We start from the raw sequence: 16248 nt of genomic DNA, 5'->3' as shown, positions 1-16248 counted from the left end.
CCTTATGCCTTGAAACATGTTAGTATATAACTAGGAACCTACCAAAATCATGGTTTTGGGCAGGCCCAGCAAAAAACCATGGGCTCTGTGAAAAAGTGCAGGCTCTGCACATTTGGCAGGCTCCCTGAAAAAAAACAACTCACCAAAAATAAAATGCTAGCTGCCTCTGGGAAGCCAGGAGTCCTTGTGATCATTTCAGCCCAGCCATGCAGCCCACTGGGGGAAAGGAAGGGAGGGGCTTCTGGCACAGAAAGATGGCTGCCGCCTCTGCCCCTTACTGCTGATTCACCAATTGGTGGCAAGGGGTGGGGCCACATGACAGACAGCTCTCATAGCCAATCAGTGAGGGGTGGGACCATCAGGACCCCTCGGCCAGTTAGAGGTGTGGGAGGTCAATAGTTGCCAACCCTGTGTTCTTCCTTTGAAATCAGCTGGCAGCTGCCTTGACTTTGGTAAACTCCTGTATATAGTGCTTCCAAAAATGCTTTTCTTATTTCGATTTTGATCCCTACTGCTTTAATTCTGTATTTTTTCATTACCTTTAATTATCTAACCCTTTTTTAATCTTGCTAATTTTTTTTGCGTCTATGACAGTGTGTAGTATTAAGTATTATATGACAGTTTTTTCATTTACTGTTCTCTTCAAATTGTCTGCCTGTTAGTTTAATCAAATATCGTCTTGTTTCTGTAATTATTAGAAAAGCCAGATTGGGGAAAATGCCTTACAGTAGGAGAATAAAGAGCTGGATCTGTTTAATTTATTAAAAATAATTTGAAAGTAACTTGATTATAATGTATAAAAGCCTTGACAGGGAGAAAATACCAGGTCCTGAAGGACTCTTAAATCTAGTAGAGATAGGAATGACAAAAACAATGTTTGGCAACTGAAGTCAGAAAGATTTAAATTGGAAATTATGCACACATTTCTAACAATGAAAGTGGAAACAAACTGATGTGGGTAGTGGGAGTCATCTTCATTTTTCAAAATCATCAGAATTAGTATTTTGTCTGGTCTACATGCATTAGAAACTAGGTATGTGTGGCTCTTCTCCTTTTCTTACACACTCATATAGGTCAAGATACAATCTATCTGCTTTTCAATGATGGTAGGGAATAAATCCATCTTCTATCAATCGGTGTCAAATTTTTCATTTAGAACGATTTTGACTGAATATTTTTTATATATCTACTATATAGGGTTGGCAAGCTGGTCAGTTGACCAAGTATTGTCAGTTGACTGGCCAATTGAGTGCATATGTTTTGACCGGTCAAAATTATAGCAATTTTATTTTAAAAAACAATATTTTTTGTACTTCACAAAAATTATTTATATTCTTTTTTGACACATTTAATGGAAAACTTGTGCTTTTTCTAGGTATTATTTGGACCTATTGGCAATTTTTTTTCCCAATTTTGACCAATATTTGACTGGTCAATTGACCAAACTTTACTTGACCAGTCAAATATCCAACCCTACTACTATAAATTATCTTTTATATCTATTGACTTGCTTTCATTAATATTTCAGTAAAAATCTTTAAAGCATTATTAGTAAAATATTTGTTTTATAATATTAACAGAATCTTCTGCAATGTTATGAAGATGTGTGTCAGGAAACGCCCATGGTGTTTGTGAATTTAATGGCCCCTAAAATGAGAAAGGTTGGTATTGTATAATCTGTTTACATTTTCAGATAATAGAAGTTTGCACAGATGTAGAATTGTTTGCGTGTACTTTTGAGTATTTAAGATACTAAGTTACTAAGATACTAAATTAAAGACTTGGATATAGCAGAATCTTTCTAATTAATGCTAATATGTGGAAGACCCATTGTGAATTACTGGCTTTTGGGTTTTAATAAGTAAACCAATAATACTATATGACTGCTTCCCATTTACAATTTTAACCACATTAGCAACAGCAAAAGTACCTTTAAAAGGGTAATAATATATCATACTCCCTTTGAAGCCCTTTCACATTATCAGAGTAATGTAAACATTATTTCCATGTACATAATATTCAGACTTCTATTCACACTTATAGCATGTTAGCAGATGTCTTATGTGCATACATCTCTGAATTTCATGTGCAAGTACAGAGACATTTAATTTAATATGTATGTAGTATGCCAGTTGAAGATTTTCACAGAAAATTGTTTTCTTACTCTCTTTTTCTATACTAGGTATAATTGCTGTTTTATGGCTTTGTCTTGAGGAAATTATCAGATTTATAAATTGGTAGTAATCAGTTCACTAATACGTAGACCAATTTTAATATAGTAGGCAACTATGGTCCCAAGAAGGTGCAGCAAGTGGTTCACCCAAACTTTAGTATTTACTGAAGGTGTGTATATGTCCCTTTCAGTTATTGCACCAAGCAGTACTACCCTGAAATATGACATGCCTATTCTGTGTACGTTGTCTCCAAAACAAGAAATAATATGGTTGTCTTGGTATTTCACTGCTCATATATCAAGAAGCTCTCAAAAAGAGAGTAAGTGAAAGGGAGCATAGCTTGGTGGCGCAGCAATGAAGGCACTTAGGTGGGAGAAAAGAGGCCTGGATTTTGGCCTTTGCTCCAAAGACTACTTGCGCATTCTTCAATAAACAATGATTGGTTGAAACTTAGAGGCTAGGTACAGAAATTTGGGAAGGTTATGGGGAGGTTAGATCAAGCTAAAAATGGCCACCTGATCTAAGGTAAGTCAGAATGGGGGGGTCAGCGGGAGGGGTTGGGGGGTTGGGGGCCAATCAAGAGGCCAGCCAGGGGATGGGGGGCAAGTGGGATCTGTGGGAGGAATCGGAGGATGGGGGGAGCAGGAGGCATCTATAGGGGGATTGGGATGCGAATGGCATTTGTGGGAGGGATTAAAGTAGGTGGCCTCTGTGGCGGGGAGGAAGAGGGTAGGCAGCACCTGGAGGGGGAGATTGGAGGGCCAAGTGGAGTCCATCGGGATGACTGCAGGGGGGCAGGTGGCATCTGTGGAGGATTGTTGGGGTCCATGAGGGTATGATGGGATCAGGGGGCCTTGCAGGGTCATGCTTGGGGGATGGGGAGCACTCTCCCCTGCTCTGTGGGACATGGGGCTATTTTTAGCACCCCCCCCAACCTCCTCCCTACCAAACCTAACCCCCATTCCCTTCCCCCCTTCTCCCACTGAAACTTAATTCTTCAGCTCCTGGCATTGGCAAATGCTTATAAAACTGGCACCTAGAGCAGCTTATGAAATGAGGGTTTGGTGATCTTGGTGTTAGGTGAGCAGGGGGTCTGTGGTGTGGGGGTGGGGTGAGGGGCTGGGGTCTAAAAATAGCCCACTGCCAGGGGGCAGGTATGAAAAGTGCAGGTCTGGGACTGAGGTCGGTGACTGGGTTTTCCCAGCCCTGGCGCTGCCCTGGGATCTGTACAGAAGTTCGGGACAGTTAGATCAGTCTAAAAATAGTCAACCTGATCTTGGAGGTAGGATTAACTTGGATCAGGTTAGCCATTTTTACCTGATCTAAGTGTCCTGGAAATCTGTACAGTTCATACTTAGATCCAGCTAACTAGGGATCTAAGTGTAAGGTCCACGCGTGGGCAAACTAAGTTAGATTGGGTAGCCACTTTTAAAATGATCCAACATCCCCTAACCTCCCCAAATATCTTTATGCACCCAGAAATAATCCCAGCAGTTGGAATCTCCCAGGGGAGTAGCCTCCTCAGATACTCTTAGACTCCTATAGAGTCATCTTCCCTCTTGCTTACTCCCCTTCTGTTCCCAAGGATATTCTCTCTTGACTGAATATTTAGAGAGGGGGAATGCCATTCCAGATATAGGGATAATTATGAAAAAAATGGCACAAATATGAGAGTTGAAGCAGAGTAAAAAATTATGTCTGCAGGGAGTTAGTGCTGTCTTTAAACTAACCAGCTTGGGTATTGATACCAGCTTAAGTAGGGTTGCAGGGCCATCAGCGCAGACTTTATAAAACTCATCTGAAAATCTGGGTAGCCTCTTAGGTGACTCTCTTGGTCTGAGCTCTGTGCTGCTACAGTTGTACTGCTGTCGGTACCCAATTTAACTGGTTTAAATTAGCTCTACAGTTAGAACTATAGTTACACATGTGACTGCCATGTAGACATATCCAAAGAGAACAACAACACTGAAAGAATAGGAAGAGTCTAGGTAGCAATATGGGGAAGAATAAAAAATGAAAGAAGAAATGTGGCAGGGGCATAGCTATTCATAAACAACCTTTAAGAAGCTTTAAGTTTGTGCAGAAAGACATAGGGAATCAGTGAAGGAACTTGAGGTCAGTGACATAGAGTGCCAGGAAAGAAATATCATTTCAGTTGTTTCTACCACCTTGAATCAATTCAAAATGGTATTGAGAGAAGACAGACCTATGCTGTAACCAAGATTTTGGCAATGAAAATGGTGAGAAAGGAAGCATTTAGGAATAGTGTTCAGGGAACAGCAGTAAGATTTGGTAAGAACCTGGATGTGATTGAAGAGGAAGGGGAGAATCAAAAATGACTTGGTGTGTTGGCTGACATGTAGTCAAGCTGTCAACAATGATAGAAAGGAAAAATAATTAATATGATCAACAGGAAATATCAGAAGTTCAAATTTTGTTTGTTTAGTATAAGGAAGCAGAATCCATACAGTGATATTAAAGTTTCAGCAGGAGAAGTGCGCGTGGGACAGAACAAGATAATTCATTAATATATAGGGATAGTTGAGAGTTGTTAGCACAAAGGTGAATATGGATGTGGTACATATAAAGACCCAAATGAGTACTAACTAATTTTTTCAGCTTTTTGTGAAATTACAAACATATATGCAAACTATTTTTTTCAGGAAATGAGAACAGGACTGTTACTGATCCTTATGATTATAAATCCTACGTATATTACATTCCTACTTTGTTTATTTTTCCTGTTTTTAATTACCATATATTTTTCTTTTTTTAGGTGGAATCTGTGTTGAGGCAGGGACTTACCATATTAACTTGGTCATCTTTGACATTAGACAGTTTCTTTCAAGAAGTTGATGAAGTTATGAATATGTTTAAACAACTTTTGAAAAAGGTATACTTATTTTGCCAAATTAATTAAAGTAACATTTTTAGACTAAATTGTATCAAAAATATATATTTTTTCAATTTATAAATTGTTCACAGCAAAAACAAACCTATATCTTTCTTGTTTGGCATACTTGAAGTATGTGTTTTGTTTTAAGATGTGTATTTTTGGAAGAAGAATAAGGATTCTTGTAGATTATTCATTTGTACTTACCTTCATTTAAACACTGGATCTTAACTTCTCTTCTTGAACACAAACTTTTTCGTTTTCTTTAACAAGCAAATCTAATTGCTTATTAAAGTGGTTTTCAAATTCTCACCGTTACCATCCTCTTCTGATTTGAAGAGCAAGGTAAGTGTTGCATTCTCCCAAGTGTAGACAGAAATAAAATGACTCCAGCTACTAGCAAAGGTAAGAATATTGTCATGCTGACCAGTACAAAATATAACATGAACCTAAACTAAAACTATGAACCAGTTGCCATCAGTAGATTCAGTGACAAAAGATTAAGTTTAAATTTTTCTAAGCATATGCAGCTATCTCACAGTACATATTGCTTGCTTCTGTCACTGTTGGGATAAGCTAGCATATATAGATAGGTAGCCCTACAGACTGCTTTTTTTATCCTTTTTTTCCTGCACTACTATATTGCTGCTGTACTGTGTCAGCTCTTGTTGGCCACTACCAGTACAAAGAATAATTCCTGACACACTGCAAGTTGATGGACTGCCTGTGCTCTGCTATGTTGCCCTCCCAGCAGATGCCATGGTAACTGAAGTCCCAAATGAGAACCAGGCCCTGCAATTTGTAAGCTTTGATTAGTTTTTTTAAAAATGGCCTTGTCAAGCTCTGGTTCTTGGTATGGTGGTCTGTAGCAGATACGCATCATGACTATGTTCATGTTATTCTCCCCTCTAACATTGACCCAGAGACATTACAACAGGCCCGTCTCCTGCTTTATGGTGCACATCAGAAGAAACATACACAACCTCTTTTTTTTTTCCTTGGCCTGTCCTTCCTAAACAAGTTACACCCATCCATGAAAGTCTGCCAGTCGTGTGAACTATCCCATTAAGTCTTTGTTATCCCAATTACATCCTAATTCCATGTTTGTAGTGGTACTTCTTATTTTTCTTTCTTATTCCTCATGTGTCTTTCTTATATCAGTTAGATCAGGGGTGGGCAAAGTGCAGCCTGCGGGCCAGAATGTCGCCTGCCAGGCCATTCCATCTGGCCTGCGGGACCCCTAAAACATTTAGAAAATTAATATTTATCTGCCCCTGGCTGCCTGTCATGCAGCCCTCAAAGGCTTGCCAAAACTCAGTAAGCGGCCCTCCACCTGAAATAATTGCCCGCCCCTGAAGATGGTGTAATTTCTGTCCTTAACCCCAGAGTTTACTAAAAACTCAAGGTACACCTGCAGTAAATTTACTCCCTGCATATGAAAATCATCAGAGTGAAATGTTTTTAATTTATCAAAATGAAATATTTCAACTGACCTGATCAATTTTATTTGCACTTTGCAAATTTTTCAAGATTCTGACATTATATTCTACAACCATATGCAGGTAGTAAATTTACTGGACAGTAAAGCCAAATACCATTAATTGCACTTATCGATGGGTCCAGTATATATTTGTGGCATTGTATAAATAATAATAGTACACAAAACTGTAGAAGTATAGGTGTGCTGTTAATTTAGATCTACTCTTTTTTAGGTTAATGACTTATGTGAAGTACAGATTGACTTAATATTGAAAGAAGTATCAAATACTCTTTTAATTGTACTGCCAGAGGATCGTCCTGTTAAAGTGGAGGATATGTTGACACGCAATGAGGTACATATTTTGCATCTTAGAATTTTAATTTCTTTCCCTTGTGTACCTTCAAAAATGTTTTCAAAATACTTTCTTGGGGTTTTTTAATGGGGAAAAAATACACTATAATGCAATATAAAAGCAACATGCTAAGTTAAAAATTGTTAACTATAGATGTATTTTCTTTCCAAATAAAATTTCCTGCAAAACTTCAACTTCAGCAGTTTACAGGTATAAATGAAGGACCATAATTTTCAAATAACCTATTTATTCTTACATAATTTCAGTTACTTTATTTAAAAAAAATAACTCTCACTGCTAGATAGCTCTACCTTTTCTTTCACTGAGGAGTACAGTATAGAGCAGGAATATCAAACTCCCTTAGCCTGCTGGGCCAGATCCAGACTGCAAGGCTTGCATGGGCCTGTTCCAGACCCACCTTTGGCAGTGAGACAAGCTGTGCTAGCATTCCTTGTCATAGGTTCCTGACCCACAAGGATTAATGTGCCTATTACTCAACCCTCTGCCACCATTGGACATCCCTGGCGGGGCTCCATATACCAAACTTCAACAGCTGGACCCTCCCCCACAACTTGCTGCAACCCCTACAGGAGCACCTGGACTGGGTGATACAGCTCTGTTGGCTGTATCGTTGACACCCTGGTATAATGTAACAGTCAAATAAAGCTACTGAGAAGGGTGCAAGGTTTTTTCTGGACACTTACTGCTTAGAAATGGGCAGGAAATACATGCATAAATGCATTTTTTCAAGCTCATAGAACATAATGTCAGAATCTTGAAAAAAAATTGCAAAGTGCAAATAAAATTGATTGGGTCAGTTGAAATATTTCATTTTGGTAATTTAAAAACATTCTGATAATTTTGAAATGTTTCTTTTCAGTTTTTTCTGTTTAAATATTTTCTTTACAACAAGCTACTTTGAATTTTGAAAACACAAAATCATTTATGACTAAAATTAGATGTTTTTCATTTAGAAAATAAGACATCCAGCATTGGTAATTTTGAAACTGGGTTTAAGGTTTTGTTTTGTTTTTTAATGTGAAATTCACTGAAATAGGCCCTGCCTTTTCCCTTAAAAACTTTAATTTCCACAAACATCGTTTCTTCAGAATTCACCAACAATTTTTTTTGTTGCACAAGCCTGTAGTTTAGACAGTAATTCAGCTACGGGTTTGTATGACTTTAATAGTCAACTTTAGATGCTCAACTTATTCCTTATACCATGTCACTTTTGGAAAAGTTTGGAGGTATCATAGATCTCCTTTATGGATTGCATTGTTAAGGAGATGTTATGAGCTTTCAGAAAGAAAGAGAAGTTGTAACTTTCTCATTGCAGCAAGTTGATTTGTATTTACAATCAAAAGTTGTACTAGATCATAATAATCATAGTCAGCTGTTTAATTTTGGATGTGTACCTTGAGTTTTTAGTAAACTCAGGTTAAGGACAGAAATTACACACAAACTGGTATAAGTGACTGGAAACTGGTTTAAATCTGTAACACATCGGAAGTTTATTGCATATAAAGTATCTTTAAAATGGCCAGAACTGGTTTAAGATTAACGTGGATGGCTATAGTATCAGAATTAATTTAGGTTAAATCCGTTTATTAAATTTCTGTCCAAGATCACCTCCAGATTCAAGTTGACTCACAGTCCCCCAGCATCCCAGGATGTTTGGCCTCCCCTCTGAAAATTCTCCCCTACCCCCTTTTGCAGGGAGGGCAGGCTAGCTTTGGCCCAAGCTGTCTCCTGCAGCCAAGCAGGCAGATATGCTCTAGCACACCCCCAGCTTCTGGCTGGGGGCATTGCAGGCAAGTGGTTGCATTTCCAGAATTAAAAGTGAATGTCTATTCACTTGCTTATTGATTTGATTTTTGCAGTTTATATTAACCTGTGAAGATTGAATTGATTCAGCCTCAGGCTTTTTGACTGTCTGTACGTAGCCCCAGAGTGGAAATCAACAGTTAATGTAACTTATTGATATTTTTATCTAACAGACTTACACCAGAGAATGTGCTGAAATATTGAACCACAAAAGTATGCATATTGAAGATGCTGTCCAGGAACTGATATCTGTATTTGAGACAATTTATGAAGTTAAAAATTCTAAGAGAACATTAAAAAAAGTTTCATTACCAGGTAGCTATTTGTATGTGTTTAAGTAAAAAGATTTTTTTAGGGATTTGGAATATTATGTGGCAAAGCAAAATCTATTAGTAAAACTGTTTCAGAGTTCTTTGTTTAACCCACCTGTTTGTGAGCAGCTTCTCTGCCCACTTATTACTCTTCAGGGAAGGGTTTTAAACTATATCATTCAAAGGTAGTCCAGTATTGTTACTGGTGGTTTCAGGGCAAGCCCTGCTCAAAGCTATCTGTCAGCCTCTGGCTGTCAAATAAGGTGATGGTTACATTTATTTTCAGCTAGTTTTAAAAACCATACATGTATATTCCTCATATGCCCCAGACTCAGGACAGAGCTTAGTTCAGCAGGGCAGTAATAAAATGAAGTCAGACACACACAAGTTAACAAAGCAAGTCTGAGCAGGCAGAGTTACTCAGCATTTCTAGGCTGCCACCCTCATGTGCCCCGAACTCAGCATAGGAACAGAGTACGTATGAGCTGGGCCAGGTCAATCAGCATTCATATGCCCTGGCTCAGCGGTTCCCAATCTCTTGCCCCAGTTTTCCTGGTAGTAACTCCTTTGATGAGCAAACCCCACAGAATTTTTAGGCTTTACAGGGATCTTTGGCTTAGGTAAAAGAAGTGTTGCTGCAGACCAAATGGGGAGGTTGAGGAGAAGGAAGAGTAAATGAGGTTCAGAGAGAGTATGGCAACCAGCTTGACGATAGAAGTTATTTTATTGCCAGTTATATGAAACTTAGAATGTCACCAGTATTACTAGCCATACAAGGAGAGACAAACAAAGCAGTTACAATATTACACAGTTTCAAGTGGGTATTTGGGGAAGTCTAGCTCACGTTTGATCAGCAAAAGTCAGGTTTAGGAAGCTGTACCTGGACTAAGAGAGAAAGAGAGAGATTAAACCAAGTCTGAGGTTTAGAAAGTGGGCATAAACAGAGAGAGAGAGAGAGAGAGAGTTGGGATCTCAGCACTCAGCAAAGCTTGAACTGGTCGAGATTCCCAGGTGTTTGTTGGAGCTTGCAAACAGGCAGAGCCCTCAGCGCAATTAATGTCGGTATACCAGGAGGGAAGTGGAACTGTTGCAGTGTTTGGATTAAAGCACCAGAACAGAAACTTGAGCTTGAGTAGGGTTTTTTGTAGGGAACTAACAATGGCTCAAGGGCAAACACTTGGTTTGTTTATGGGTAAATGATGGCTCATGTGTTGGATAATAGGAACTGATTACACGTGGCTATGGGTGCCATTACTCTGAAGGAATTCACAATGCAGACAGGCGGATTCAGTGTTTTGGGTACCAATAAAGGAGTCATTACTAGAACTGGTCTGATAAATGCTGAGTTGGGTGTGTGCAGATGTGGGTTAATTAGTATTTGGAGCAGGGATCCCCCATTATGCAGTGGGCCCCTGCTTCTCTGGACCCAGTGCGGTCCTTGCCTTGGAATTTCTGTTCTCCATTCTGAATGCTAATGGAGGTGTCTCTCTTTCCGATCTCTGATGCAAATGAGACTGGAGAAGTTGCCTCAGTCCTGCCACCCTTACATGGAGGGATTTAGGTGTGTCTCTCACTGCATCTTCATTGCCTTTTGTAAGTCCTTCTTCTTATCAGTTCTGGTTCAGGCAGAGGTGGGAGGACGCGGTTTGTGGGGGGGGAGTCCTTTATGAGTCAGACAGGCTGGGTACTGTTCCAGGGTTCCCCAGGAACACAGACCTGACAGGTAACATTAAGATATTACTCCCTTGATTTAGTATGCAGGGCTGATACATCTTTGGTAGGGCAACACTTTGTTAGTATTTAATTAAGTTTCCATGCTTCCTCTCCCTTGTTTCAGGGTACTGCTTGTCAGATGATAAAAGAGTGGCAATGTGTTGAGTCCACTCAGAAAAGCTCTGGTTATTCATCTATATCTGGAATTCTTGAAGATGGACTCTACACATTTATATTTCCTGCCCCATTCCCTCTTCTTTGGACTCCTTATAGTGTCAGACTTCCAGAGAGTGTGAAAGGAAAGAAGTTGCTAGAACATCGTATCATCATATCCATTTTAAAATCTTGCCATCAAAATATTGATTAATAATGAAGGAATGGCAATATTTTCATCTGACTGACTTTGTGCATTACATAACATAAAAGCTAAATGCTACTTCACCTCTATGTGCCTAAGAGGCATGTATGTAGATGTAAACTAGCAACTCTTGGCACTTGCATGCAAGTTGGATTCTGTTTCCATCTGTGGTGGAATAGGATTGCCCTACATGTGTACTTGGTAGAAGGAATATGAAGGAAGAGGAAGACCCTCCTGCCTTTTAGTCCAGTAGTCTAGTAGCTGAGGTGCTTGCCCTAGGAACAGAAGACTCAGATTTTAGCTTCCCCTCACCCAGAGGGGCTTTAAATATGTATCTCTGGTTTCTTGGAAAAAAGTGCTCAATCAGACCATGGGATAGGCATTATCCAGTATATGAGAATTGAAGCTGGTTCACTGCACCTTGACACAATGAGTAAATGGCAATGAAATATTTTTTTCCCTTTGGGGATACTAGTTAGGGCCTCAGTCCAAGTCTCCCTGCTTTCCGGAGTAGTATCTATCTCACTGAACTGCTGCTTTCCTCCTCTTGGCCCCATATATTTTCTTTTCTGGGATGATCAGCGTGCCAGCTTCAAGAGGAAAGTTGGTAAGTGAGCTTGGTAAAGTCTAGACCATAGCCTAGTGATTAGAACGCTTTTCTAGGAAGCCAGACACAAGTTCAAATACTTTCTCGGTGATGGGACCCTAGAACTGGGGTCTCTTGCTTCTTAGGTAAGTGTTCTGGTGTCTAGACTATTGGGCTAAAAAGTACTAGGACTATCTTTCTTCTTCAGTGTTGAACATTAATTACAATTTTTCTGTGACTAAAGTTTTAGAACTTACCCAGCATTATTAACAGGCTTGGATACCTATGCAACAAGAGTGTAGTTCACTGAGCATGCTTATAGGCAAAATGCAGGGCAAGCATAGCTATGTGGAATCCAGACTATGTGTAGGTATCAAATAGTGCAGTTAAGTGGCTACTTAAATTCCGTTAAGGTTGTGTAAAGATGAAATAAGATTCTTCCCTAATATCATCCCTATTCGTCCCTAATATCTACAGCAGGGCAGAATGACCTCAACTGTGCATTTTACCCCCTTCCTGCTTACATGCTCCAAATGCACCAGAAATACACTTTGAAAATACTCTGCAATCATCCTCAGCAGCTATTGTCAAACATGCTGGAGACTTTCTGGGTTTAGAATATGTGATAGGGAGTGGGTGGGCAGGACATGCTCAAGGCTATCTTGGCTAGGGCACACCATTGCCGTGGTGTAGACATTCCTGTAAGCGCAGTAATTTTGGTTACTGTGCAGTAAATGCACATGTGTAGATGTGCCTACTGTGTGTGTGTAGTGTAGTGTGTGAGCACATATGCATGCAGGTATATGTTCACCATGTGTGTTTGTATATACATGCACACAGTAGAATTCAGTTTTGGTTTTCTTTGTAAACAGGTGTTTTGTAACCCACTTATTTCATAGCGAGTAGCCAGATTAAGAAGGAACAGTTCAGCTGCATGCAGTAGCTGTATATACCTCTGGCTAAGTCATGAACCCTCATTTTTCTTGGGGGGGGTTAGGAAGTTTGTTTGCATACATGTGCATGTACACATGCACACACACTAATGATACACGATATATTGTTAACCTACGGTTTCCTTGGCCTTGTTTTGAAAGTCATGTGAGAACAAGCCAAATATCTTTTCCAGCTTCCATTAAAGTGAATAGAAAAATGTTCTTTGATTCTATTGGGAGGTAAAGCATGACAAAAAAAGCAAAAGTTGATATTCAGATAACAATAAATAATAATTTATTATTCCATATTTGCTATTTTTTATTTACAGTAGAAGGGAAGCATGTGGCGTTTGGGGGTAATGAAGAGGAAGAAGAAACTGATGAATTTTTGCCTATTCTTAGTGAGGAGAGTGAAGATAATGAGAAAGAAGATGAGTTTAAAAAGGTGCTTTATTATACAAAGAGTGTACAAATTATTTAGGATTTATCAAAACTCAGATATCTTTAGTTAAGTGAACATAAAAATAATTGCACAACTTCTGACTGTAAATTGTAAGGTTAACTTTCAAAGGTTAGCTTTCAAATATTATATGCCATGTTATAATTTGGCATTCACTAACTAAAGTATTAGTAAATAAGGGAGTAGGGAAAGGTTGCCTGAAAAACAGGTCAGCATCCTGTGCACAGGCTGTTATTCTAATGTGGATGAATAGTCACCTTTATCCTTCCCCACACTTAGTTGGATTCAGGAAATCCACTCCCATATTTTCAACAGACAGAACAAGAAAGCAGCACTCATTCATCTTCCATAGTAACCTACATTAAATGTTAGTGGATTACAGCTGCCGTGTGTAGGTGAGGGTTGATAATACTATTGGGATGTATTCAGGTTCAGAGAGTTAATGTCTTTTGTGGGCTGAACAGTATGCTTTCCACATGCTCTATTAACATAGTACTGTTAGGCTGCAAACAGACATTGACTTTATGCCACCATAAAAATTTTTATGGCGGCACAAAAGCCAAGTGAATGGAGACCATAGCCTTTTACTGTACCAAAAGTGCTTAAATTTTGTGGTGACAATGAAGCTAGTAATAGTTTGTGCTGTCTTTTTGCCGCTGACATCTGCATTCTCCAGCCATTCCAGGAAGAAACTCCCCCAGGCTCAGGGACCTGTATCCTGAGGGAAAAGGGCCCTGGGAGCGTTGCTTCGACTTGGGGTGTATGTCTGCAGCTGAGAAAACGTCTCTCCACTTGTACACAGAACCCCAACCCAGGACCTGGCGGCATGATAGGTGTGCCAGGGTATGATGCACGTTTCTCATTGCTGTGGCCTGGATCACAGGGCCATGTGCAAATAGTGGGAGAACCCCAATAGGGATTTCCTCACTCTGTGCTTGCAGACCCATGCCAGGGGAATGGGTCATGCTGCTACTATGTTGCTGCATAGGAGTTTCCCTCTCTAAGCTTGAATTCCCTGAAGAGAGATTCCCCCATGCCTAGTTTGCAAGCATGGAAGGGGGAAATCCCTCTGGGAGTTCTCTCCTTTGGACTTTGCAGACACATGCTGACAGAATCTCCTGAACCCAAACATAGGGACATGTCTATAGTCAGGCTGGGCCACGTCCCCTGCCCACCTACTGGTGGCAGGCACATGGCATTGTGCAGCTCCCAAGGCAACAGCAGTGGGGTGCAGAGCCCAGCTCACAGTGGCAACCTGCCTCTGCTCTACCCTGTGCACAAATCTGGGGGGCACATGCCCCCATGACTCATCTGGGGTGCGCACAGCAGCAAGAGCCCCCCACCCCTGCACTCCTGGATGAGCTGCCTCAGCTCCAGCCATCCCATGACCCACACTGGGACTCCATTCACCCCTGCCTCTGCATCTGCCCCACTCCCTCCCTCACTGTGGGGGTTTCAGTTTTGCCTCCCCATGCCCCTTCACAGACTTGTCTGCCATGCTGGGCAGTGTTCCACATGCTGCTGGGCTGCAATCCTGGGTGCATGCAGGCTGTAGCTGTGTATCTTGAGTCTGTGCATGCCCCTCCCCCCTTGCTGCAACTGCCCAGAGCCTGGGCTTCCCTGCTGCCCCGTGTTTGTGGGGGCTAAGTTCCCTTAGCCCTGGGCTTCCACCGCCTATGGAGGGCACTTACTAGGCTCCAAGAAGTATTTTTGTATTTTATCTAACGTCTACTTAATGTAAATTACACAAGAAATTCTGGTAGCAGGAACCAGAACTCAAGATTGCCCTATATCAAGTGACCAACCCACTAGGCCACAGAATCGTGTTTCTCTCTTCCTTTTTCACTCCCTCCCTCTCCTGAATTACAAGGCTAAGAGCAGACATTTCATTTGTCTTGGGACAAGCTGTGCCTATGTTTATCCTGAAGCAGAATGGTCCCAGGATTGGCATGTATACATGTCACCTTTCCAGTCAGGGTTTAGTGAGCAGCTCAGTGCACTGCTGCTTTTCTGCTATTGATTCAATGATGCAGTCCTGGGGCAACCATTCAAATGCATGTCCTGGGAGAAGCTCTTAGTATTTCTTATCCTGTGAACCTTTTCAGGGTTTGTCCCAGGACAACAGATTATGGGTGTCTGAACAATTGTACTTTGTCCCAGGATAAAATGGTTTCTCCTGAACAAATGCAACTTCTTTGTGTAGCCCAAGAGATGTGGAAAGTATCCCCATACATACACTGAAGAGCCTATAGCATGGCGCTTGGGGAACTCCTCTGGGAGGTCAGAGATGTGGGTTTGAATCCTTGCAGTCTGAGGGGGAGTTGAATCTAGATCTCCCACCTGTTGTGAAATACTTTAACTAATAGATTATTATATAGAAGGGGTCTGACCCCCTCACCTGTTTATTGAGCCATCTTTTAAGAACTGCATCTTTCACTTCATATATGATTCTGTGGTCACATCCAGATGAGTGGGAAAGTGAGCTTTGCAGCACCTAAAAGGCATGCAACACACATGAAAAGGTTCTTCGTGCTGTAGATTTGTATCACGGAGGCAAAATTAGATACCAGGAAATTGTAGCATCTAAAAAAACAAGGCAAAAAAAAAAAGTGGCTGAAGCATGCACCACATGAAACTGGAGCCTGGCTGGTCAGAGCCGCACTCTGGCTGCTGGTCAGGCTCCACGTACTTAGATTGCTGCTACTGAAGCCCCAGGAAGCCCCAAGGACCCCAGGTAAGGCTGCTGGAGCAAGCCCAGGTGCTGGCCTCAGCCTCTCCTACCCCACCCAGGGCAATTTGCTGCATTCTAGAGCATGCATGCAGAGGCATTTCCCAGAGACAAGTAGCAGTGGCACAATTATGTGCTGCTGCTAGTTGTCCCCAGGGAAGTGCACATTCCCATTGGTCTGTATGCTCCCTGTGTGTCTGTGTTAGGCATGCTCTGTGGGAACTGAATATTTAATAAATTCTTGTTATTTCATAATTTCATAGTTTCATAGTTTCTAGGGTCGGAAGGGACCTGAGAAGATCAAGTCTGACCCCATGCCATGGCAGGAAAGAGTACTGGGGTCAAAAGACCCCAGCAAGGTGTTCATCTAGCCTCCTCTTAAAGACCCCCAGGGTAGGAGCCAGCACCACTTCTCTTGGAAGTTGGTTCCAGATCCT

At 40.9% G+C, this 16248-nt stretch overlaps 1 protein-coding gene across 1 annotated transcript in view; it reads left to right on the top strand.

The window, feature by feature from the left end:
* Positions 1–16248, top strand: part of DNAH8 (dynein axonemal heavy chain 8) — a 310177-nt gene that overhangs the window by 54900 nt on the left and 239029 nt on the right. Inside the window, exons 18-23 of the mRNA XM_019549625.1 lie at positions 1581–1661; positions 4951–5067; positions 6780–6899; positions 8897–8995; positions 9830–9878; positions 12956–13068. Of these exons, the coding sequence (XP_019405170.1) occupies positions 1581–1661; positions 4951–5067; positions 6780–6899; positions 8897–8995; positions 9830–9878; positions 12956–13068 (579 nt within the window). The remainder of the gene's footprint in view (positions 1–1580; positions 1662–4950; positions 5068–6779; positions 6900–8896; positions 8996–9829; positions 9879–12955; positions 13069–16248) is intronic.

Source organism: Crocodylus porosus, unplaced genomic scaffold (genome assembly GCF_001723895.1).
Source record: "Crocodylus porosus isolate Cpor-Errol unplaced genomic scaffold, CroPor_comp1, whole genome shotgun sequence".
NCBI classification, from domain to species: domain Eukaryota; kingdom Metazoa; phylum Chordata; order Crocodylia; family Crocodylidae; genus Crocodylus; species Crocodylus porosus.
The sequence above is the reverse complement of the archived record's forward strand: the minus strand, read 5'-3'. Positions and strand labels throughout refer to the sequence as shown.